General features: G+C 41.2%; 1 protein-coding gene across 3 annotated transcripts in view; it reads right to left on the bottom strand.

The window, feature by feature from the left end:
* The window catches only part of ghra (growth hormone receptor a), a 76,095-nt gene that overhangs the window by 42,318 nt on the left and 6,587 nt on the right, over positions 1 to 27,190 (bottom strand). Inside the window, exons 2-3 of one of the 3 annotated variants that reach the window (XM_065011704.1) lie at positions 22,592 to 22,687; positions 20,745 to 20,823 (exon numbers count right to left, since the gene is read on the bottom strand). In XM_065011704.1, coding sequence (XP_064867776.1) covers positions 20,745 to 20,823; positions 22,592 to 22,630 — 118 coding nt within the window. In that variant the 5' untranslated portion in view covers positions 22,631 to 22,687. Of the gene's footprint in view, positions 1 to 20,744; positions 20,829 to 22,591; positions 22,688 to 27,190 lie in introns of all 3 variants that reach the window. The other 2 variants (XM_029638387.2, XM_065011705.1) reach the window with 2 other exon arrangements.

Genomic DNA, 27,190 nt, shown 5'->3' on the forward strand with positions numbered 1-27,190 from the left:
GGCTGAGGGGGCAGTGTTAGGCGACAGCCTGTTTTCTGGACAGGAACGAAGCAGGCAGAGAAATAGAGAGAGCGAGAGAGATGAGACCCACTGAACACCAGATACACAGAAGGAGGAGAGTAAAACAGGTGTTAAAAGTAAGTGCCAACACACACGCACACTCCAACACATAAATTCACACGGCTTGCTTCGGGACATTGGAAATGTTGGAACTCGATACAAGACATTTGTTACCAACCACTCTTAAAGGGACAATCCTTAGTTGCTATATTGATTTTTGGACTTGTAAATTAATGATATGTACCTATTGATTCTTGAAGAATATAACTTATGCCTCGTGAGTTTAAACTGTCACAGTTGCACCCTATCAGAACCCCAAAATAAGTTTGTAAACAAAGTAAATGTAAATCACACAGTGTACAGCCTCAAAACATGATTAAAATGTTGATGTCATGGATGGTCAGTCCCTGCATATAGATATGCCTATAAATTTGAGTGGTTATATTTCTCCCGCACCATCCCTTTACAGAAACAGTGTCAGGGAGAATGATTTGTATTGTGTCAACTGCTGATTGCCACTTTAAACAGCTCACACACACAATGAATCTCTCTTGTTCCCAATATGTCCATAAAAAAACAAACCCCTGTGTGCATAAAGAAAAGCTCTACAAAAACAACCAACAAACCTCTAAGAAGAAAAAGTCCTCCATTGGTTCTCTGGGCATCCATCGAAGGTTGAAAATCAATCAAACTTGTCAATGTTTACACTGTGTCACTATGTTCACAAACTACTATCTGCACGTACACAACTTCTTATTCTGAAAAGTGGACACTAAGCTGTTAAAAGGAATTGATCAGGTAGGTTTAACGGTAGTACCCCAAACCATTTGGTGAATGTATTTGCCCATGGTTAAAGAGCTACAGTTGAGGTCACAAGTTTACATACACCTTAGCCAAATACATTTCAACTCAGTATTTCACAATTCCTGACATTTAATCCCAGTGAAAAGTCCCTGTCTTAGGTCAGTTAGGATCAACACTTTATTTTAAGAATGTGAAATGTCAGAATAATAGTAGAGAGAATTAATTATTTCGGCATTAATTTCTTTCATCACATTTCCATACTTCACATACTCTCAATTAGTATTTGGTAGCATTGCATTAAGATTAACTTGAGTCAAACGTTTTGGGTAGCCTTCCACAAGCCTCCCACAATAAGTTGGGTGAATTTTGGCCCATTCCTCCTGACAGAGCTGGTGTAACAGTCAGGTTTGTAGGCCTCCTTGCTCGCACACGCCTTTTCAGTTCTGCCCACAAATTTTCTATAGGATTGAGGTCAGGGCTTTGGTATGGCCACTCCAATACCTTGGCTTTGTTGTCCTAATGCCATTTTGTCACAACTTTGGAAGTATGCTTGGGGTCATTGTCCATTTGAAAGACCCATTTAGGACCAAGCTTTAACTTCCTGACTGATGTCTTGAGATGTTGCTTCAAAATATCCACAGAATTTTTCTCCCTCATGACGCCATCTATTTTGTGAAGTGCACCAGTCCCTCCTGCAGCAAAGGACCCCCCACAACACAGTTTTACTGTGGATATAGATACTTTTGTACCCGTTTCCTACATCATCTTCACAAGTTCCTTTGCGGTTGTTCTGGGATTGATTTGCACTTTTCGCACCAAAGTACGTTCATCTCTATGACGGCTGCGTGGTCCCATGGTGTTTATACTTGTGTACTATGGTTTGTACAGACTAATGTGGTAGCTTTAGGCGTTTGGAAAATGCTCCCAAGGATGAACCAGACTTGTGGAGGACAACCATTTTTTTCTGAGGTCTTGGCTGATTTCTTTTGATTTTCCCATGTCACTGAGTTTGAAGGCAGGCCTTGAAATACATCCACAGGTACACCTCCAATTGACACAATATTGTCAATTAGCCTATCAGAAGCTTCTAAAGCCATGACTTCATTTTCTGGAATTTTCCAAGCTGTTTAAAGGCACAGTCAATTTAGTGTAGGTAAACTTCTGACCCACTGGAATTGTGTGAATACAATACAGTGAATCACAAATGAAATAATCTGTCTGTAAACAATTGTTGGAAAAATGACTTGTGTCATGCACAAAGTAGATGTCCTAGCCGAATTGCCAAAACTAAAGTTTGTTAACAAGAAATTTGTGGAGTGGTTGAAAACCGAGTTTTAATGACTCCAACCTAAGTGTATGTAAACTTCTGACTTCAACTGTACATGGCTAATACTTCTATGCAAGTTTGATTCAATTGAGCCATAGGACCATTATCCCCATTCTCATTTGAAATATGATAGCCGTAGTCTACCCGGGGTCGACTCACCGTCCCAGCCAGATTAGCCAAATTGAACAGGAATACCCTCACAACCACAGCACTTGCTGAGAGTAAATATAGATACGTTGGTTGGGTTACAGTTACCCCTCTCAACACAACCACACACACAGAAACACACACATAAATGTGCACAGTGCTCTGACAGGCATACAGTACATACATGTACTCAACCAATATTACTGACTGACTGAGGTGGTTCTACCCTAAATGTCAGAGGTAACTAGTTTTTGTGTGGGGTTTTGGTCATGAGCCAACATAAAATATTTTCACAACAGTCTATGGATGAAGTGAAATTAGTTAAGGGTTAAGGTTGTTAAAACTGGGGGAAAAAACTTGCTGATTAAACAGAAAGAACTTGAAGCTTAAGTTTAGGCATTAATTCCCACTAGTTAAGGTAAGGCTAAGGTTCAAAACAGAAACAATTTTAACGAGTGCCCAGCACTGCGATTGAATCTGCGATCCTCAGAGGTGAAGTGAGCAGTTTAAGCCCTTCCTATCCCCATCCACAACTCCCTAGCAAACCGCGAGCCAACTAGATGGAATTACAGTGCCAGAAAGAATTCATACCACTTGACTTATTCCATATTTCTATTCTACAATACCCCATAATGACAAAGTGAAAACTTGTTTTGAGAAATGTTAGCAAATTTATTGAAAATGAAATAACGAAATACATAATTTACCTAAGTATTTTGTCTCCCAGTGTCTGTTGGAAAGCAGACTGAACCATGTTTTCCTCTAGGACTTTGCCTGTGCTTAGCTCCATTCTGTTTCTTTTTGATCCTGAGAAACTCCCCAATCCTTAATGATTACAAGCATACCCATAACATGATGCAGCCACCACTATGCTTGAAAATATGGAGAGTTTGCCCCAAACATAACATTTTGTATTCAGCACAAAAAGTGAATTGCTTTGCCACATTTTTTAAAGTATTACTTTAGTGTAAGGAGAGACGCTGGAGACGAGAAGCAGGTACAGGGAGTGAACCTTTAATAACCAATGGACAGAAACAGAATACAGACAGCATCTGGACAGGGGAAACGTAAACGACAATAATGCTGACACGAGGAACCAACGGAGGAACAGACAGATATAGATGGGGCAATCAACCAGGTGAAGGAGTCCAGGTGAGTCCAATGAGTGCTGATGCACGTAATAATGGTGACAGGTGTGCGTAATGAAGGGCAGCCTGGTGCCCTCGAGTGCCAGAGAGGGAGCAGGGGTGACATTTTAGTGCCGTATTGCAAACAAGAGGCATGTTTTGGCATAGTTGTGTTCTGTACAGACTTTCTTCATTTCACTCTGTCAATTAAGTTAGTATTGTGGAGTAACTACAATTTTGTCTCCTATCACAGCCATTAATTAACCTCTGTAACGGTTTCCTTCCTCTCCAGCAAGTAAGGAAGGATGCCTATATCTTTGTAGTGACTGCGTGTATTGATAGACCATCCAAAGTGTAATTAATAACTTCACCATGCTCAAAGGGATATTCAATATCTGTATTTCTTTTTTTTACCCATCTACCAATAGGTGCCCTTCTTCGCGAGGCATTGGAAAACCTCCCTGGTCTTTGTGGTTGAATCTATGTTTGAAATTGACTGTTCGACTGAGGGACCTTACTTATAATGTGTGGGGTACAGAGATAAGGTAATCATTCAAAAATCAACTTTTGTGACTTGCTAAGCACATGTTTTACTCCTGAACTTATTTAAGCTTGCCATAACAAACGTGTTGAATACTTAGAGAAGACATGTCACTTTTTAAAAATAATTATAAAAAAAAAATGTCAGGGTTGATTTGTCCCGTATTTCAGTCAGACATTCCCGACTTGTCTCCTACAGTCACGTTGCATTATTAAAATATCATAAGGATGTGGTACTGGTGATGTTAAACACTTCTCCAATCGTTGCTGAGATCTGATATGTGCAGCGCAAAAAGAGAAGTAGACCAATGTCATAGACCAATCGTCAAGCAATCACATTTCTCCCCTTCAAAATTAGTGGTTGGGTATTTCAGCCACACACCTGTTGCTGATAGGTGTATAAAACCAAGCTCACATCCATGCCATCTCCATAGACAAACATGGGCAAAAACCTCTCCAAAAAGTCAGTTAGTAAAATGTCTACCCTGCTAGAGCTGCCCTGGGTCAACTGTATGTGCTGTTATTGTGGAGTGGAAACGTCTAGGGGAAGCAATAGCTCAGCCGCGAAGTGGTAGGCCACACAAGCTCACAGAACGGGACCGCCAGGTGCTGAAGCGTGTCAAAATCGTCTGTCCTAGGTTTCAATACTCCCTACAGAGTTCCAAACTGCCTATGGAAGCAATGTCAGCACAATAACTGTTCACCAGGAGCTCTATGAAATGGGTTTCCATGGCCGAGCAGCCACACACAAGCCTAAGATCACCATTCGCAATACTAAGCGTCGCCTGGAGTGGTGTAAAGCTTACCACCATTGGACTGAGGAGCAGTGGAAACACGTTCTCTGGAGTGATGAATCACGCTTCACCATCTGGCCGGCCAACGGACTAATCTGGGTTTGGCAGATGCCAGGGAACGCTACCTGCCTGAATGCATAGTGCCAACTGTAAAGTTTGGTGGAGGAGGAAAAATGGTCATGGTTCGGGCTAGACCACTTAGTTCCAGTGAAGGGAAATCTTAACACTACAGCATACAATGACATTGTACACAATTCTGTGCTTACTACTTTGTGGGGGAAGGCCTTTTCCTGTTTCAGCAAGACAATGTCCCCATACACGAAGTGAGGTCCATACAGAAATGGTTTGTCGAGCTCAGTGTGGAGGAACTCGACTGTCCTGCACAGAGCCCTGACTTCAACCCCATCGAAAACCTTTGTGATGAATTGGAACGCCGACTGCGAGCCAGGCCTAATCGCCCAACATCAGCACCCGACCTCACTAATGCTAGTGGCTGAACGGAAACAAGTCCCCGCAGCAATGTTCCAACATCTAGTGGGAAGCCTTCCCAGAAGAGTGGAGGCTGTTGTAGCAGCAAAGGGGGGACCAACTCCATATTAATGCCCATGATTTTGGAATGAGATGTTCGACAAGCAGGTGTCCACATACTTTTGGTCATGTAGTGTATTTTCTGTTACTTGTCTCGCTTCGTCACCTGAGACGTAAATGTTTCCTTGGCCAAATATTCCCAGATTTGCATAAAAACAGCCATACATGTGGTCTCTCATTTCTGCATGAACAAATTTGGCGTGAGGCAACAGAGTAGGCTACGGATGCTTCAATTAGCTCGTTTGGTGCAGTGAGAGTAGGGATGTAGCGCTGCCGGAGCTCACTGGAGCATTGCTCTACCACGTCACAGAACGGTGCTCGTTTAGTGAAGTTAGAGCAAAGCTGAATCCATGTCTTGGAAGATCATACGATGATTCATTTGTATTCTACATAACAAAATCAAATATAATAGCATAGTATAACTGTCACACCAAAAAACACCACCGCAGTCGTTTCCTCTGAGATTTTAGGATGATTAGCTGAATAGTCCCCCCAAAAATGATATTGAGGCCAAAACTCAACAGCGCACACCTCTAGGCAGAATTTGTTTGGATTTAAACAAAATACAGGAAGGCTGTATAGTTTGACGACACCATCTGCTCTAATTTCCTCATAGAAAAGTCATTGAAGATCTAAATGCATATTCCCATGAAACTGATTGAGATGAAATGATTGACATGCAGATTGAATGTTTCATTGGTAAAAAAAAAAGGTCATGAATGCTGCCAACATTTTGCATTAATTAGGCTACACTGTCCCACGAATGTCCCGCAAAATCATCCTGTTGTGCCGCATTTGTGTATTTTCAAATGTGGTCACTATACCCTTAACTAGTAGCATATTAGAAGTTTATTACCCTAACATCCTCACAATGTTGTGGTGCTAGTTGAAATGCATCCCTCATACCATACATCCCTCCATCTCTCACCCTTTGAAAGTTATCCCCTGGTTCTTCTTCCATTCTTTCCCAGAACTGCTTGTCGGCATCTTTGGGCCCTGCTTCTCCTTAACCCGGCTACAAACTGTAAACACACCTCAGTGCTGCTCTTTAAAGGGTTCAGACTGAGGTCTCTGAAATTGTAGTGTGTGTGTGTGTACACTCCTAGCGCAAATAAATGTAGCTTGAGATTTCCAGGAAGTACCTACAGAACTTGCAAATACATTTAAAGTGTAGAAAATACAAACAACCACTTTGGTAGAATTACCGTTAGATTTCGTAAAACGCTACTAAACAGGAGATCAAAGAAAACTTGCTTGCAACCAAAATCCCACAAGAACAAACTAGCAGGTCAGTTGGCAAAATAATACAACATATGCCATGAAAATAAAACCCTACATTTTAATTTGATATTTGTTTTGATTATAACTCAGAATTGACTTTATTTAGGGGGCACTTGTGAGCAAGCCATGGAGTAGGTCACGAGCTCCGGATGAAATTGCATTTATTTACTACTTTGTTTGCGCTTTGACCCAAAAAGAACTAGGAAACACAGCCTTTAAATTACATTTTTTTTATACATTATACTTTACATTTTCATCTATACTCACGGAACTCAAGAAGGCGCTCAGTGAGGACTTTAATTTTATTAAGTCGGAGTTATAAGCAGTAGAATGAACTTGCAAAGCATACAGCAATGGTTCGTACTGAACTGGATACAGTTAACATTTCTAGGGCAGGCGTTCAGCTAGCGGAACCCCTCGACAACATTCCGCTGAAAAGGCAGCGCGCGAAATTCTAAAATATTTTTTTTGAAATATGTATCTTTCACACATTAACAAGTCCAATACAACAAATGAAAGATAAACTTCTCGTTAATCTACTGTCATGACGTTGCCCTCTTTGGGTATAGCAAGCCCCTCCCCCTATCCCTGCCTCCCCCTTGCCTCCTTCAACTAGGCTGCTGTGGTCAAAGAGAGGTCGTAAATTCCTGAGGAGAAGACCCTGCCACATGGCCACACAGTATAAGAGGCAGAGTACATTTTCATAGAGCACAAAGGAATTTCTTCCACCTCACAGAACTTGAGGTACGAACAAATTTCATGTTCCGGAGAAAGTATAAAAGATCGGTGAATAATCCAGCTACGAACTGGTCCGTTTGTTACCATTTAGGGAAGCTCATGGGAGACGGTGTGGCCACATTACCATAACGCTGTTTATATAATAGCCTCAGATATGAGGTTTACATCTAATTGTTGTATAAGATGAATGAGTGAGTATGATACTCTTTGTAAAATTGTGTAATACACTGCCCAAAAAAATAAAGGGAACACTTAAACAACACAATGTAACTCCAAGTCAATCACACTTCTGTGAAATCAAAGTGTTCACTTAGGAAGCAACACTGATTGACAATACATTTCACATGCTGTTGTGCAAATGGAATAGACAACAGGTGGAAATTATAGGCAATTAGCAAGACACCCCCAATAAAGGAGTGGTTCTGCAGGTGGTGACCACAGACCACTTCTCAGTTCCTATGCTTCCTGGCTGATGTTTTGGTCACTTTTGAATGCTGGCAGTGCTTTCACTCTAGTGGTAGCATGAGACGGAGTCTACAACCCACACAAGTGGCTCAGGTATTGCAGTTCATCCAGAATGGCACATCAATGCGAGCTGTGGCAAGAAGGTTTGCTGTGTCTGTCAGCGTAGTGTCCAGAGCATGGAGGCGCTACCAGGAGAAAGGCCAGTACATCAGGAGACGTGGAGGAGGCCGTAGGAGGGCAACAACCCAGCAGCAGGACCGCTACCTCCGGCTTTGTGCAAGGAGGAGCAGGAGGAGCACTGCCAGAGCCCTGCAAAATGACCTCCAGCAGGCCACAAATGTGCATGTCTGCTCAAACGGTCAGAAACAGACTCCATGAGGGAGGTATGAGGGCCCGACGTCCGTACAGCCCAACACCGTGCAGGACGTTTGTCATTTGCTAGAGAACACCAAGATTGGCAAATTCGCCACTGGCGCCCTGTGCTCTTCACAGATGAAAGCAGGTTCACACTGAGCACGTGACAGACGTGACAGTCTGGAGACGCCATGGAGAACGTTCTGCTGCCTGCAACATCCTCCAGCATGACCGGTTTGGCAGTGGGTCAGTCATGGTGTGGGTTGGCATTTCTTTGGGGGGCCGCACAGACCTCCATGTGCTCGCCAGAGGTAGCCTGACTGCCATTAGGTACCGAGATGAGATTCCCAGATCCCTTGTGAGACCATATGCTGGTGCGGTTGGCCCTGGGTTCCTCCTAATGCAAGACAATGCTAGACCTCATGTGGCTTGAGTGTGTCAGCAGTTCCTGCAAGAGGAAGGCATTGATGCTATGGACTGGCCTGCCCATTCCCCAGACCTGAATCCAATTGAGCACATCTGGGACATCATGTCTCGCTCCATCCACCAACGCCACGTTGCACCACAGACTGTCCAGGAGTTGGCGGATGCTTTAGTCCAGGTCTGGGAGGAGATCCCTCAGGAGACCATCCGCCACCTCATCAAGAGCATGCCCAGGCGTTGTAGGGAGGTCATACAGGCACGTGGAGGCCACACACACTACTGAGCCTCATTTTGACTTGTTTTAAGGACATTACATCAAAGTTGGATCAGCCTATAGTGTGGTTTTCCACTTTCATTTTGAGTGTGACTCCAAATCCAGACCTCCATGGGTTGATAAATATGATTTCCATTGATAATTTTTGTGATTTTGTTGACAGCACATTCAACTATGTAAAGAAAAAAGTATTTAATAAGAATATTTCATTCATTCAGATGTTTTGAGCAGTGTATGATTTGACTGTTTAATGAAGGAAAACACAATTCCCTTTTGATTTGAACTCAATCAGAGGACCGCCCCTGAGCCCAGTTAGGGTCAGGCATCCTGGGACATCCCCTTTTCCGAATAAAACCCAACTTTGAGAAATTATCACCACTATAATGAAACTAATGAATGTCACTCTGAACTATTCCATTTAACCGCAACAGAGAGACGGACAATTCTACAAAAGAAACAAACTTTTCACCAGCAATCAAGATGACACACTGAGCGTAAATATATATTTTGATTGCAATTGTTCACGAATGAGTGAGCGTCCATGTGTAAAGGATTAGCATTTCAATTGTTATAATTATTAACTCTGTAGTGACTTTTTAGTTGACCCCCACTTCCCCTTTTGTCTAACAAGCCGCCATGCCGGTTTAGCCCACTAGGGCTCATTCTCCTATAATTTCTTGTAACCATATTTACTAATTGTTTATGCATTTCTGTGAATTACTTTGTAATAAATAAATGATTTAAGACAATTGATGTATGGATGACTCATAGTGAAGACTGGGTTTGTGCAGATAACCAACAATTTACGACGTTTGGAATGAGACTAACGTGAGGTAAAGTAAATAATTCATTAACCTCTTCAGTCGACCCTCTACTTTTTTGAACATTCTGTTAAAAATCGCGCAACATTTCAGCGCCCTGCTACTCATGCCAGGAATATAGTATATGCATTTGCTTAGTCTGTGTGGATAGAAAACACTCAGACGTTTAAAAAACTGGTTAAATCACTGCTGTGGCTTTACCAGAACGGCATTTACATCGAAAAGCACAGGAAAAACTGATCACTGAAAATGGGGAAAATATATCCATGCGCTACTTGAACCCATTGATAAAGGTGAACCACAATTAATTGACTGAGGTTGCAGTACCTACAGCTTCCACAGGGTGTCTAGAGTCTTGTCATTTCCCTTCGAGTTTTTTCTTGGTCAAACACATACAGGACACCGTATCTAATCCGGTCTAGGACCGGATATTTTCGTTGAGTTTCTAGCCGGACATTTTTCCAGACGGACAGCTAATGATCTTTACATCGCCTCCTGATGAATTTTATCGCTTATTAACGTTTACTAATACCTAAAGTTGCATTACAAACGTATTTCGAAGTGTTTTGTGAAAGTTTATCGTCGACTTTTTGAATTTTAAAAAATGACGTTACGTTTTGAAACAATGTTTTTTTCGTTTATCACACAGTCTACATATAACGATATCTAGGCTTTATATGGACCGATTTAATCGAAATAAAGACCCAAATAGTGTTTATGGGACATCTAGGAGTGCCAACAAAGAAGATGGTGAAAGGTAATGAATGTTTTCTATTTTATTGTGCGGTTTGTGTAACGCCGAAATGCTAATTATTTTGTTTACGTCCCCTGTGGGTCTTTTTGGGTGTTACATGCTATCAGATAATAGCTTCTCATGCTTTCGCCGAAAAGCATTTTAAAAATCTGACTTGTTGCCTGGATTCACAACGAGTGTAGCTTTAATTCGATACCCTGCATGTGTATTTTAATGAACTTTTGAGTTTTAACTAATACTATTAGCATTTAGCGTAGCGCATTTGCATTTCCAGAGCTCTAGTTGGGACGCAAGCGTCCCGAGTAGAAGCAACAGGTTAAATCAGAAGACTATGGATCAGATATGAAAATATCTGAAAGGTGATATTAGGAAATTATAACCTTGTAATCTGAATATTTTTCACTGGTGCCCCGACTTCCTAGTGAATTACAGTTACATGATTAATCAGTTGATTTCATAATACTAATTACAGAGAATATTTGATAAAAAACTATAAGTCTTCAATTTAATGATAGTAAAGACATGACACTACCCATCGTGTCCGATTTCAAAAATGCTTTACAGCGAAAGCACAACATATGATTATGTTAGATCACCGCCAAGTAAAACAAAACACAGCCATTTTTCCAGCCAAAGATAGGAGTCACAAAAAGCAGAAATATAGATAAAATGAATCACTAACCTTTGATGATCTTCATCAAATGACACTCATAGGACATCATGTTACACAATACATGTATGTTTTGTTCGATAATGTGCATGTTTATATCCAAAAATTGCAGTTTACATTGGTGCGTTATGTGCAGTAATGTTTTGATTCCAAAACATCCGGGGATTTTGCAGAAATACTCATAATAAACATTGATCAAATATACTAGTGTTATTCACAGAATTAAAGATAGCGGTTGCATTTAACTTCTTGCGTCGAGCCATCCTGGATCCGGGATCGTGACTACAGCCTCAAGCCCATTACCATAACGCAACGTTAACTATTCATGAAAATCGCAAATGAAATGAAATCAATATGCTAGCTCTCAAGCTTAGCCTTTTGTTAACAACACTGTCATCTCAGATTTTCAAAATATGCTTCTCAACCATAGCAAAACAAGCATTTGTGTAACAGTATTGATAGCTAGCATAGCATTTAGCGTTAGCATTCAGCAGGCAACATTTTCACAAAAACCAGAAAAGCATTCAAGTAAAATAATTTACCTTTGAAGAACTTCGGATGTTTTCAATGAGGAGACTCTCAGTTAGATAGCAAATGTTCAGTTTTTCCTGAAAGATTATTTGTGCAGGAGAAATCGCTCCGTTTTCTGCGTCACGTTTGGCTACCAAAAAAAAAAACGAAAATTCAAGCATTAAAACGCCAAACTTTTTTCAAAATTAACTCCATAATATCGACTGAAACATGGTAAACGTTGTTTAGAATCAACCCTCAAGGTGTTTTTCACATATCTCTTCGATGATATATCGTTAGTGGAAGTCTCCTCTCTCCCCTGAATCACATGGATGAATGCGTGCAGCTTGGAGATTACGCAGCAATTTCGACAAAGGACACCGGGCGGACACCTGGTAAATGTAGTCTCTTATGGCCAATCTTCCAATGATATGCCTACAAATACGTCACAATGCTGCAGACACCTTGGGCAAACGGCAGAACGTGTAGGCTCGTTCAGGGCGCATTCACAGCCATATAAGGAGACAATGGAAAACAGAGCCTCAAAAATTCTGCTCATTTCCTGTTTGAAGTTTCATCTTGGTTTCGCCTGTAGCATCAGTTCTGTGGCACTCACAGATAATATCTTTGCAGTTTTGGAAACGTTAGAGTGTTTTCTTTCCAAAGCTGTCAATTATATGCATAGTCAGAGAAATATCCACCATTTTGGAGTCAACAGAAGATAGAAATAACAATATAAATATTAACTTACCTTTGATGATCTTCATCAGAAGGCACTCCCAGGAATCCCAGTTCAACAATAAATTACTGATTTGCTCAATAAAGTCCATCATTTATGTCCAAATAGCCACTTTTTGTTAGCGTGTTCAGCCCAGTAATCCATCTTCATGAGGCGCCAGCACTTAGTCCAGACAAAAACTCGAAACGTTCCATTACAGGTCGTAGAAACAAGTCAAACGATGTATGGAATCAATCTTTAGGATGTTTAACATAAACCATCAATAATGTTCCAACCGGAGAATTCCTATGTCTGAAGAAAAGCACTGGAACGAGAGCTAACTCTGTCGGGAGCGAGCATCACGAGCCTGAGACACTCTGCCAGACCACTGACTCAAAACAGGTCTCATGAGCCCCTCCTTTATAGCAGAAGCCTGAAACAAGTTTCTAAAGACGGTTGACATCTAGTGGAAGCCGTAGGAAGTGCAACTTAACTCCATAGACACTGTGTATTCGGTAGGCCAAGCTTTGAAAAACTACAAACCTCAGATTTCCCACTTCCTGGTTGGATTTTTCTCAGGTTTTCGCCTGCCATAGAACAAAAAGTTCTGTTATACTCACATACATCATTCAAACAGTTTTAGAAACTTCAGAGTGTTTTCTATCCAATACTAATAAAAATATGTATATATTAGCATATGCGACAGAGTAGGAGGCAGTTCACTCTGGGCACGCTATTCATCCAAAAGTGAAAATGCTGCCCCCTATCCCAAAAGAGTTAAGAAAACTGTCTCCAACATGGAACAAGGCTTGTCAACATGCTCAGACAACACAACAAACCATGTGGCTAGCCTTAAGGAACAATGCATATATTTACAAGGTTATATGCAAAGATCCAATATCAGGGTATCGGAGGACCCGGGCTCAAGTTCTACTTCATCTGTCTCAAAGTTATTGATGGAAGCCCTCAAATTGGATAAAGACGTCCTTGTAGATCGCTCACATCAGGGCTCTCAAGTAAGAAAGCCTGGCGGAAAGCCTGGCGGAAAACCTTGCGTCATTGTGGCTCAACTACACTAGTATCAGGATTGTACTGATGCTCTTCGGCGTGCCAGAGAATTTGACCCACTTCGATGCAACAGAGCACCCATCTCCATCTTCCCAGACTGTGCCCCCCAGCATAACCGTGCCTCTTTCGGTGATGTCAAGAGTCTGCTGCGTGGACGGACCGACGTTCGGTATGATATGGAGCCGGGCAGGAAAAGCCACATAACATACAACGGCTCTGAGAAAGAGTTCCAAGACCCCCATATAGCGATGGCCTTCATAAAGGTGAACGTTCTACAGAGGTCAGATGAAGCAAATGGCTGAATGTTTATCTATTTGGCAATTAGGGTAATGGACGAATGGGTCTACCAATGCCGACTCAGTCTCTCTTTTGTAGATACTGTATAGCGTTGCCAGTGGTATCAGTTGAGATTGTTATTATTAGGTAACGTTAAGTGCCTAAGTTCTGGTGAGTCAATTCTCCCTTTGTGTCAACGTGTTATTTTATTACCATGAAGCTGCTCATTTCTATTTATCGATGGTACCCATATCCAGGGTAGATAACCTAATAATAGAACTGTGCTTTATGTCATTTCTATTTATCGATGGTACCCATATCCAGTGTAGATAACCTAATAATAGAACTGTGCTTAATGTCATTTCTATTTATCGATGGTACCGTATCCAGGGTAGATAACCTAATAATAGAACTGTGCTTTATGTCATCTCTTTAAAGATGTTGCTGCTAACTTAGTGGAATTGCTGTAAGATGTGACTTATAAAATGTTTTATACTTTCTTTTAAAAACAGCCTAGTTTTGGATTGTAGATAAGTATTTCTTATTTATTTATTATTATGCACAACTTCACTATCTCATCTCAGCAGGGCTCTCTACTCGATAGGTTTATTGTTCCCCACTACAAGAACATTATGTAAGGATATATTTTCGTGGGGATTAGCAGTTACCTTATTCTATTAAATGACCAGGGTGGGTTTTCTTTTTCATACCAGACTTCAGAGTATTGTATATCTATGTTTTTTTCTTTTTCTTCAACTTTTTTGTTGTTGTTGTATGTTTGGACAAATGTTTAATGGATCAGTTGTTATTGTAATCTGGTCTCTATCCTTTTCCCACCTGACTTTACATGGCTAGGCCTAATATCACGAGAGGGACGGCTGGTTGCTCTGTCACTTTTGCTAGCTGGAATGTTAAGTCACCCAGTGAAACGAAAAAGGGCTCTCTCATTTAAAATCACCTTAAAGTGGATATCCGCCTTTCTCCAGGAGACATCTCCGTACTTTCGACCACTCTGGTTTCAAAGGAGGGTGGATCGGTCAATCATATCATTCCAACGTTCATTCTAAAACTAAAGGAGCTGCCATTTGAATTAGTAAAAACATACCGTTCGCAATGTCAACTGTAGAGGCAGACTCAGCCGGCTGTTTCATTTTTGTAGTGGGAAGACTGTTGTTTTCTTGTCTAACATCTACGCACCAAATTGGATAACAGTTCATTCTTCACAAATGTATTTTCTCGATGACCTAATATAGACACACACCACCCAATACTAGGTGGTGATATGAATTGGGTAATGTCGCCCAATCTGGATCGTAGCGCTCCTAAAGTATCATCTTCATCCAAGACAGTATCCACAACTCAGCTATTTCTTAAGACATATGGCATATCTGATGCGTGGGTGTTTCCGCAATGCCACAGCTAGGGAGTATTATGCTTTTCTCACCAGTTCATAAGACCTTCTCACGTATAGACTACTTTGTCCTAGACAATAGATTTCTGCCACTTATCACGGATCATTCTCCGCTTACTATGAAACTACTTCTACCAAATACACAGCCTAATTATCGCTCTTGTTATCAGAAGAAACCTTTGTCGCTTTTATATCATCTCAAATGGAGGAATTTCAAAACTCTGGAATGTCTCCTAAAATAGTATCAACAAAGGCTTATCTCAGGGACCAATTTATTTCCAACAGTGCAGGATTAAAGAAGTGCAATATGCAACGCTTAGGGGAATTTACAAATCAAATCTTGGATTTGTATATGGCATATTCACACTCTTCATCTGCAGATTTCCTAAAACAACGTTTGCCACTTCGGAGAGTTTGATCTTCTTCTTTCAACTCGACAAGCTGAAAATCGAACGAGCAAATCTCGATGCAAAAACTACGAACACGGAGAGAAACCGGAGAAAATGCCAGCACACCAGCTGCGTCAGAGAACCGCAAATCAAACCATTCCTGAGATGACTGACGAGCTGGGTAACAAATGTATTGATCATTTAGGGGTCAATTCATGCTTTCATAACTTTTACTCAAAATTATACACTTCGGAATCCGCTGGTAATACCACCTTAAATCAACACCTTTTGAGTTCTTAGGCATTCCTACAGTGGAGCCTGAGAGTGCTGTTGAATAAGAAGAACAGTGCTCTGCAGGAGAGATTGCGTTGGCAATTAAATATATGCCGTGTGGTAAATCTCCTCAACCTGCCGGATTTCCGAGCAAATTCTTGAAAAACATTCTCAGATCAACTCTCTCCTCTCTTGCTTTCCGTATTTGAGGAATCAGTCTCCTCAAACTCTTTACCCTCAACAATGAGATGAGAATATATTTCACTTATTTGGAAAAAGGAAAACAAACCTCGAGTGTGGTTCATATAGGCCGATTTCTTTACTGAATTTTAATGTAAAGGTAGTTTCTAAGATGACTGCCTGCCATTTTGAGTCAGTCCTTCCAATATCACCACAGATCAAACTGGTTTCATTAAAAAAACATCATTCTTTTTCAACATCAGACGTCTTTATAATTAATATACTTTATAACCCTCAGTAAACCAACCCAAATTAGATTTTGTATAATTATTTGTAATCTTTATTTATATTTTTACCATTTGATAATTACTCATTGTATATCATGCCTGCTTAAAGTCTGGTTTTGGGGTGGGGCTCTGTTAGAGAATGGGGGAGGGGGGTTGGGATGGGTTTGATTTGGTAGGGGATCAGTGTGTGTTCTGCCCTCTACCTGTTCTGTCATCTGTATAATCATAAAAATGGCAAATAAAAACTATTTTACTTTATTTAGTTACAAATATGGACAGTCCTGGGATATTTTACACCCAATCTTGATAAGAAATGGCCATACCAGAAACTTCTTTTAAAGACCGTTGTAGCCTATTTAGTGAATAACATAAATTGGAAACAAATAAAATAATATGAGTAGGCTACACCAACATTAGTTTTCCATTCATTTTCACAAAAAAGGAAATACTTTATTTCAGTTGTACGGAATGATTTTCAAAGAGATATATCGCCCTCAGGATCAAATTGAGGGCAAAATTGTCTTGACAAATGTTGGTTGCAATGAGGACTAAAAGATAACCCTGACATCTGTATTAGGAGAGGTAAATCGGTGGCCAATGCTGGTTGTAATTGAGATCAGCTGTGCTGGTGATGTTAGTGTGTACTGACCGTTGAAACGAGGAATCAGCTGGTGGCCATCAATGGTTGCAATAGGTGTGAGGGAAAAATGATGTATTCACCTTATTTGTTGGCTATGTAACAATTATTTACTTAACGAACAGTAAGATATATTTCTGTCCTGCTAATGCTGTGTTTTATGGTCTTTATAGACTCTCAGCCTAACAGTCAGTCAAGACTGGTGGGCTGACGGTCTCATTATTGCAATAATTAATTGATATTAAATAAAGATGATTGTTTGAAGAAATTACCGAGACCAAGTCTCTCTCAGTACTGAATTTCCATGACATAGGCCCTAGAGTTTTCTAAACAAAACATACCCACATAAAAAAATACTATAGTAGTGTTTTTGCAGACTGTAGTATTTAATGTAGTATACTGTAGTATTTACAGTTAACTATAGTAGAAATACTGTAGTAAAAGAACTGTAGAATATACTATAGTAATTCATGTAATGTTTTTACAGATTGTGGTATACTGTAGTATTTACTGTAGTGTTTTTGCAGACTGTAGTATTTACTCTAGTGTTTTTGCAGACTGTAGTATTTACTGTAGTGTTTTTGCAGACTGTAGTATTTACTGTAGTGTTTTTGCATATTTACTGTCGTGTCTGTGTTTTATTATCATCACTGACATAGAATTGGAAGCTTTCTCCTTTAGAGCAAATTGTTCATAACCTGTAGGTAGGACAGGGGTCTGAATGGCTCAGCGCTTCTGCTCTTTTCTAGAACCTGTCGGTAACACCATTTGGTCTATACTTGGCATGTAGGTTTCCCAATTATTGATGGCACAAATTGCGATATGGGGGAGGCAATGGGCAGGGTATATGCAAATTGAATCAAATCAAAGTTTATTTGTCAGGTGCACCGAATACAACAGGTGAAATGCTTACAGTGAAATGCTTACTTACAGGCTCTAACCAATAGTGCAAAAAAGGTATTAGGTGAACAATAGTTAGGTAAAGAAATAAAAACAACCGTAAAATGACTGAAAAATAACAGTAGCGAGGCTATATACAGTAGTGAGAATATTAAGGTAGCGAGGCTACAAACAGACATCGGTTAGTCGGGCTGATTGAGGTAGTATGTACATGTAGATATGGTTAAAGTGACTATGCATATATGATAAACGGAGAGTAGCAGCAGCGTACAAGAGGGTGTGGGGGGCACACAGTGCAAATAGTCTGGGTAGCCATTTGATTACCTGTTCAGGAATCTTATGGCTTGGGGGTAAAAACTGTTGAGATGCCTTTTTGTCCTAGACTTGGCACTCCGGTACCGCTTGCCATGTGGTAGTAGAGAGAACAGTCCATTACTGGGGTGGCTGGGGTCTTTGACAATTTTTAGGTCTATGGCCAACTGTAGTATTTTGCTATACTGTAGATAAAAAAGTGGTATTTTTGCAGACTGCAGTATTTTTGCAGAAATTACTGTAGTATTTACTGTAGCATTCTACAGTATACCACCAACATTCTATAGTAACTTCTACACATGATCAAGAGATAATACAGTGTGTAGTATAGTATTATACAGTTTACTATAGAATTCCATAGTAAGAACTGTAGGATTCTATAGTAAACTGTAGAATTTGTTCATGTGGGCACTTATAATTTCTCTTACAGGTTGGGGTAAAAAAAACTATGACGGGGACCTTTATTAGGACTAGAAGCACACGTGCACGCGCACATCATCATCAGCGTAGCCTAGTGGTTAGAGCGTTGGACTAGTAACCGGAAGGTTGCAAGTTCAAACCCCCGAGCTGACAAGGTACAAATCTGTCGTTCTGCCCCTGAACAGGCAGTTAACCCACTGTTCCTAGGCCGTCATTGAAAATAAGAATTTGTTCTTAACTGACCTGCCTGGTTAAATAAAGGTAAAATAAAAAAATCTTCATCATCATCATGACTTCAGAAGGCTGCTGAAAGGAAAGACTGGGGTCTGTAAGTTAGGAGTGTGTGTTTGCTCCCACTATCAGCAGCTGTTCTTTGTGTACAGATGTTTCACGGTTGTTGAGGAACACTGGCCAGTTTGCCATAGCACAGCAGTCGTTGGCAACCAATCAAACGAATACAGAACTCTGTGGTTCCCGGAGAATACTCAGCCCATGACAGCGTCCCAAATGACACCCTATTCCCCATAGGGCTCTGGTCAAAAGTACTGCACTACAGTATAGGGTATAAATTGCCATCTGGTACACAGCCTCTGTTTGAGGACCCGTCGTTATCTAGATGGTATCAGTAGTTTTTGTAAACTGGAAGCGATAAAAGTGTTTGCAGCAGTTACGGGAGGGGGGGGGGGGGGGGCAGCCTATTCCCAGGGGAACTAAGGACCATAGGTTAACGACCGACACTAAGCATTCAACTATTTGTGCATCATTTTAGGTGCCCCCAGTTGCAAGGTGCTGCATATTCCTAACACTTCAGTAATGCATGTCAAGAACTCAAAACCAGAGAGAGCTCACTAGTGACCATTTGAAAATGAAGAAAGAACAGTAGTAAGCACCAGACTTGTTATGATTCTCGTTGCGTAGCCAATAAGCGAACTTTTCAAATGGTTCAAATGACATGTTCTACAGGTTCTGTCACCTGCCTGAAGCGTACCCTTACCCGCATCTAACTTTCTAAAAGTCCAGAAACAAAGTGAGGCTTAGTTTCATCCCATAGTCTACATGTACTAGTGTGAGAGGAGAGAGATTCCTGTGTGGGATCCCTCTCCTCTCTTCTTCCAAAGACAGGTGGCCAACAGAGACTCATAACTTGGGCTCTGGGTAGAGGAGGAGAAAAGGAGGAGAATAGGAGAAAAGGCAGAGGAGAGAATTGAGGACTCCCTATGGGAGTGAGTCCTGTTAAACCACTACCAGACAGGCACAGAGAGAGACATTCTAGATCACTCAGATTGACCCCACCATTGTGTGAGGGAACAGTTTCTACAAACTGGCCAAGAGCTGTTCACTTTAACCCACTTCCAATGGACAGAGTCCATTTGAGCAGCAGCCAGTGCGTCGCACCACTGCGGGTCCAGCTCTCTCGGTTACTCCATATGCTGAACTCAGAGACTGGGAGCATAGTTTAACAAACAATGTGGTAACAAAATATGGCCAATTGGACATTCCTGAAATATGGTCCCTGAGATTGCACCATTCAGGAGACACGGCATTTTACATGGTTATTATACCAAAACAATTGCGGTTCCCCTCTTTTCACACATGATTTATTTTGTTTAAATTGGTTTTACATATTTTTTGTCCTAGAGTAGCAGTGGTTATTAAACATATATTTAATGAATGTCTTCCCGGGCTGTATGGGGGGGGGGTTCAACATGTAACCCATCATGTCCCTCTGTCCGTCCGTCTGTGTGTCTGTCTGTCTGTCTGTCTGTCCCTGTCACAGCCCAGTCCACCTTCACTACTGATCCGATGCGGTTTGACTGGCTAGAAAAGAAAAGGCTGCTGTTTGCTCAACCACCCACCTTTTCCAATGTGTGCAAATGAAGGGCTCTGCAACTGTTGTCTGACATAACATTTGATAACAAGCGTCAATGCCATGTACTATGCAATATTGAATGAAACAAGAAAGGACATTGATTCACGTGTTGCAGATTTCAAACAAAAAGAGAGCAAGAGATCTGGTTGAGAAACATTGGTATTGTTATACTGTGTAAGAGATGACTGTGAGAGCTGAATGTCAGTAACAGTGAGATACAATATGAGTGTCATATGTTTTATCACATCACTCTCTCTCTCTCTCTACAGTGGTAAAAAATGACATGAGACAAACACGAGTGTGTGAGGCGAGTAGTAGCAGCCTACCTGATGATGTCACAGCAGACAGCCAACCCAGGGAGGGGAAGAGGAGGAGAAAAGATGGAGATGCCATGACGGGGGGGGGCTTCACTTTGGTGGAGAGAGAGGGGGGGGGAGAGAGAAGGATAATCAGCATCGATGACATCTCCTTGTAAAATATTAAGCCAAACTCTACCCAGTGCTCTCTCTCACTTTCCCTCCCCATCTCTCTCTCCCCTTCTCTGCCCTGTTAGCACAAACTGTGACTGCCATGTATTTTCAGCTGGCCAATGTGAAACCTATCCCCAGACAACACATAATTAACCTGCATAAGATATGTCAGACCATGTGTTTGTGTAGTGTGTGTGTCCTTAATATCAGAGGTATAACTTGCGTGCATATGGAATGGTTCTCTCTCAGGCTATATGCATTGATTGTACAGACGCAAGATCTTCATTTGAGACAGTCTGCTACAGCAGGAAAATAATCCTGTAGCAACAGGAAATGTGAATTATGTGGATTATAATTAATGGAAATGTATGGGGTTGATACATTTTTCGTTAGGGAAAATTACGTCTGACATTTTAAAGTGGAAATTACAAACATTAGAAGCCTTTTTAAACCGTGAATATACGACAAGTTGGCATTTCCTGCTGTTGAGGAAAATTCTCAGCCACAAAAGAGTGATCATATTTAGAGCCTTCTGAACAGAACCACTATTGTTTTCATTACGTTTCACTGTTCCGACCAGCATAAAAGTTCTGAACCGCTTAGAACCAAAACAAAAGTACCAGTTTACATCGTTGACTTTCTGTTCCTTTTTTGACCTGTGAAATTGACATTGTTTTTACATTTAGATCATTAAATTACTCAACCAATCAGTGGGGATAGAGCAGCTTGCTACGCTTGTTTACAAGTGTACTATAGGGCGCAAGCTGCGACAGAAATGTTGCGGGTGGGGAGAGAGAGAAAGAGAGTGGTGGACATGGAGGAGGGTTGGCTTGAAGTGCTGGGCATCGTGATATGGCGCGCATTATAATGCATTTAGGATATTAGGAGTAGGCCTATCATTACTTCACTGAATTACATAGCTAATTATAACTAGCAGCTAAGATACCTACTGAGGAGCTGTTAATATGGAGGAACTTTGAACATGAGTTGCCTCAACGCCCTGGACAAGAGCAAGCTAACAAGCTTGTGTGTGGGGCAGCGGTACCAGAATTCAAAACAAGTTTAACCTTTTGGTAGATAATAAATACATCTGGCCCCTCTTTGGACACTGTGTTAACAAACCTCCAAACGAGCTTCAACGCCATACAACACTCCTTCCGTGGCCTCCAACTGCTTTTAAAATGCTAGTAAAACAAAATGTATGCTCTTCAACCGATCGTGCCCGCACATGCCCGCCCGACAAGCATCACTATGGACGGTTCTGACTTAGAATATGTGGACAACTACAAATACCTAGGTTTCTGGCTAGACTGTAAACTCTCCTTTCAGACTCACTTTAAGCATCTCCAATCCAAAGTTAAATCGAAAATTGGCTTCCTATTTCGCAACAGAGCCTCCTTCACTAATGCTGCCAAACATAGCCTCGTAAAACTGACTATCCTACCGATCCATAACTTTGGCAATGTCATTTGCAAAATAGCCTCCAACACTCTACTCAGCAAATGGGATGCAGTCTATCACAGTGCCATCCGTTTTGTCACCAAAGCCCCATATACTACCCACCACTGCGACCTGTATGCTCTCGTTGGCTGGTCCTCGCTACATATTCGTCGCCAAACCCACTGGCTCGAGGTCATCTATAAGTCTTTGCTAGATAAAGCTCCGCCATATCTCAGCTCACTGGTCACCATTGCAACACCCACCTGTAGTACGCGCTCCAGCAGGTATATTTCACTGGTCATCCCCAAAGCAAACACCTCCTTTGGCCGCCTTTCCTTCCAGTTCTCTGCTTCCAATGACTGAAACGAATTGCAAAAATTACTGAAGTTGGAGGCTTATAGCTCCCTCACTAACTTTAAGCGTCAGCTGTCAGAGCAGCTTACAGATCGCTGCAGCTGTACACAGCACATCTGTAAATAGCCTATCCAACCAACTGCCTACCTACCTCATCCCCATATTTGTTTTTCTGCTCTTTTGCACACCAGTATTTCTACTTGCACATCCTCGTCTGCACATATATCACTCCAGTGTCAATTGCTAAATTGCTTCGCCACTATTGGCCTATTCATTAGCCTTACCTCCTTACTTGATTTGCACACACAGTATACATATTTTTCTATTGTGTTATTGACTGTACTATTGTTTATCCCATGTGTAACAGTGTTGTTTTTGTCACACTGCTTTGCTTTATCTTGACCAGGTCGCAGTTGTAAATGTGAACTTGTTCTCAACTGGCCTACCTGTTAAACATGATATAGCATCCTATACTAGCATCCTTAACTAGCCTCGGAAACATGCTGGCAGGCACTCTCTATTCTGGTTAGAGACAGTTTGCTCTGTTCTGTGAAGGGATTTGTATACAGCGTTGTGTGAGATCTTCAGTTTCTTGGCAATTTCTCGCATTTCTCAGAACAAGAATAGACTGACTAGTTTCAGGTCTTTGTTTCTGGACATTTTGAGCCTGTAAAATGGAACCCACAAATGCAGATGCTCCAGATACTCAACTAGTCTAAAGAAGGCCAGTTTTATTTCTTCTTTAATCATGACAACAGTTTTCAGCTGTGCTAACAATTGCAAAAGGGTTTTCTAATGATCAATTAACCTTTTTCAAATTAAAAACTTGGATTAGCTAACACAACGTGCCATTGGAACACAGGCGTGATGGTTGCTGATAATGAGCCTCTGTACGCCTATGTAAATATTCCAATAAAAACAAATTAATCGTTTCCAGCTACAATAGTAATTTACAACATTAACAATGTCTACACTGCATTTCTGATCAATTTAATGTTATTTTAATGGACAAAAAAAGTGACCCCAAACTTTAGTGTGTATATATATATATAGAAATATAATATAATATATATAAAAAGTGTACTGTTAGATAGAGGCGTGTGACCAGAAAGCTAGCTACAGTTTGTTTTCCTCCTGGATTGAACACAGATCACCCAGGTCTTCAATTTTATCGGTTATTTACGTTACAAAAATACCTAAAGTTGTATTACAAAAGTAGTTTGAAATGTTTTGCAAAGTTTACAGGTAATTTTTTAGATATTTTGTAGTCACAAGTTGGAACCGGTGTTTTTCTGGATCAAACGCGCCAAATAAATGGACATTTTGGATATATATCGACGGAATTAATCAAACAAAAGGACCATTTGTGATGTTTATGGGACATATTGGAGTGCCAACAAAAGAAGCTCATCAAAGGTAAGGCATGAATTATATTTTTATTTCTGTGTTTTGTGTCGCGCCTGCAGGGTTGAAATATGGTTTCTCTCTGTTTACGGAGGTGCTATCCTCAGATAATAGCATCGTTTGCTTTCGCCGAAAAGCCTTTTTGAAATCTGACATGTTGGCTGGATTCACAACAAGTGTAGCTTTAATTTGCTATCTTGCATGTGTGATTTAATGAAAGTTTGATTTTTATAGTAATTTAATTGAATTTGGCGCTCTGCATTTTCCCTGGCTTATGGCCGCACATGTACTACTCCAAGTGGAAGTTGCAGCAAAAATGCACAGGACTCCGTGACCCTGACCCTATTGCACATTTTGTAGGCCTAAGCATGGCCCTCCAAATGCTGTTGAGGAGTAGCAGTGTATAGTATTTTCAGAGAGGAAAAAAAAAAAGTTTGTCTGTAGGGGGGAATCGAACTCACACATTTGCCAAATCTAAAAGATTACAAGCCTAGCACACTGGCAGTGTAACGGCTCTCGTTGGTAGAAGGAAGAGTGGACCAAAGCACAGCATGGAAAGTGTTCATGATACTTTTATTTAAAAATAATAATAACAAAAGTGAAAACAAACGCGCACAGTTCTGTCAGGTACGGACACTAAACAGAAAACAAGATCCCACAACACCCAAAAGGAAAATGACAACTTATATGTGATCCCCAATCAGAGACAACGATCGACAGCTGCCTCTGATTGGGAACCACACACGGCCAAAAACAAAGAAATAGAAAACAGACATTCCCACCCCCGAGTCACACCCTGACCTAACCAAACAGAGAATTAAAAGGATCTCTAAGGTCAGGGCGTGACAGGCAGCTTCCATCCCCTACAAGCAATGTTAAATAAGGGGGAGGAGAGTTAATTATTGACTTTGCGTGAAAGAAACACACTTTAGCTGCATTGTTATAATGATCGTCACATATGCGTTATTCGACTCTGCGAGGAGCAGCAATGGATCGTTTTTTTTTTTCATGAAGCTCCCGACGAACAGTTACTGTGCTGACGTTGCTTCCTGAGGCAGTTTGGAACTCAGTAGTGAGTGTCGCAACCGAGTAGAGACGTTTTTTACACACTACGTGCTTCAGCACTCGGCGGTCTCGGTCTGTGAGCTTGTGTGGCCTACCACTTCGCGGCTGAACCGTTGTTGCTCCTAGAAGTTTCCACTTCAGAATAACAGCACTTACAGTTGACAGGGGCCGTTCTAGCAGGGCAGAGATTTGACGGAGCCACGTTGAAAGTCACTGAGCTCTTCAGTACGGGCCATTCTACTGCCAATGTTTGGCTATGGAGATTGCATGGCGGTGTGCTGTCAGCAACGGGTGTGGCTAAAATAGCCAAATCTAATCATTTGAAGGGATGTCTACATACTTTTGGCCATGTAGTGCATCTCCTTCTTCGCATTCGCCTTTAGGCTGACACTAGCAGAGGTAGTCTTTGCATTCATGTAAGTAATATATTTTTGAAATTCATATTTGGCCTTAGTCAACCATTTAGACGGGCACATCTTTCTTATCATTAGCTAGTTCCAGGCCAAATATTCCTTACCGGCCAGTCTATCGGTATAGCATGTTTCACTAAGGATGCTGGCTGTATGAGTTGAGGATGAGGGCTGCAGTAGAAAGATGAGGAAGTTCAATGGCAATTAACTTTAAATTACTTATTGGTAGGAGGTGAGGGATTGGCACAATTGCAGTTCTTTACAGAAACCCTAACATCAAGCTAACTTTCACTTTGTTTAACGTAGCTTGCCTACCATGGACTTAAAAGTCTACAATGAATCTGGGACAGTAGATGAAGTGTAGGTATCTTCTTCAGAGACCAGACCTCATTGTGTTAAAAATGTGTTCTCTCAATGAAAAGAGTCCTGATGGTGAGCTATTTGTTTACAGTACAGAGATGTGATCAATGTATTCGTTCATACAATCCCAGCTAGCACAAATGATATGGCCCAAGGAGTCTGGCAGGCCAAACCTAATCCTGCTTGCACAGTTTGGTACTCGGATCCAGACGGAGGTCTGATGGTACAGTAAAGGTGGGGCCTCCCCATCCCCCAAACAATGCGGGGGGCACCACTGAGACATTTAAATGCCAAACACGCATTTACAGATTACTGCAACTAGCTTGTACCCCTGCACACTGACTCGGTACCGGTGCCCCCTGTATAGAGCCTCGTTATTGTTATTCTTATTGTGTTACTTTTAATTATTACTTTTTATTTTTGTCTACTTGGTAAATATTTTCTTCTTCTTGAACTGCACTGTTGGTTAAGGGCTTGTAAGTAAGCATGTCACGGTAAAGTCTACACTTGTTGTATTCAGCACATGTGACAAATAAAGTTTGATTTGAGAAAACTTGTTCATTGAAGTGTTTAAAATTCCTCTTTCTGATAAGACGGGTTTTGGATTTAGGTATTCGCACATCCCTGAAACATTCAATATGACAATGGTCACTTATATCTGAGGAAAACAGCCCTCTTACATATTTTTCTGGGGTTTTGAAAATATAAGGTTGATCAAGGTTGATTTTGTAGGGTATTCGGCTTCCACGGCTCATGACATGCAAACACCGGCCAGTCAGACAACGACAAACGGAAGGCGGAGATGCATCCAACAAGCCCAAACACCTTCCAGCCACCAGCGTAGAAAAAAGGTAAACATTCCACTCTGCATTTTCCCCAGTTTCTGACGTAGACTGGTGACCTGCTTGATCAAGGGAGCCACTTCAATCGTATAATCCTCTGGAAGCAAACAATTGCCACATTGGAACTCCAAATGATCCAGCTTGCCCCGAAACAAAGCGTAGTAGATACAGCTCCTACAGCGCTGGATCCATTCCTTTACTTCTCCAGACAAAATGGGCTCCACTTCAAAACTAGTTAGCTAACTGATTGGCTAGCCGATAATGTCACGACACGCAGAATCAACTCATCCTCCTGTTGAGCCTCAGTCTTCTTGGATGTGCGCACAATCTTCCTAAAATAAACGGTCTACTTGGTCGCTAATCAGAACACTGACCTAGTAATAGTCCCATATATAAGTCCTTTAACCTCTCTGAGCATGGAACCCGG

The sequence above is a fragment of the Oncorhynchus nerka genome, linkage group LG27, assembly GCF_034236695.1.
Source record: "Oncorhynchus nerka isolate Pitt River linkage group LG27, Oner_Uvic_2.0, whole genome shotgun sequence".
Lineage (NCBI taxonomy): Eukaryota > Metazoa > Chordata > Actinopteri > Salmoniformes > Salmonidae > Oncorhynchus > Oncorhynchus nerka.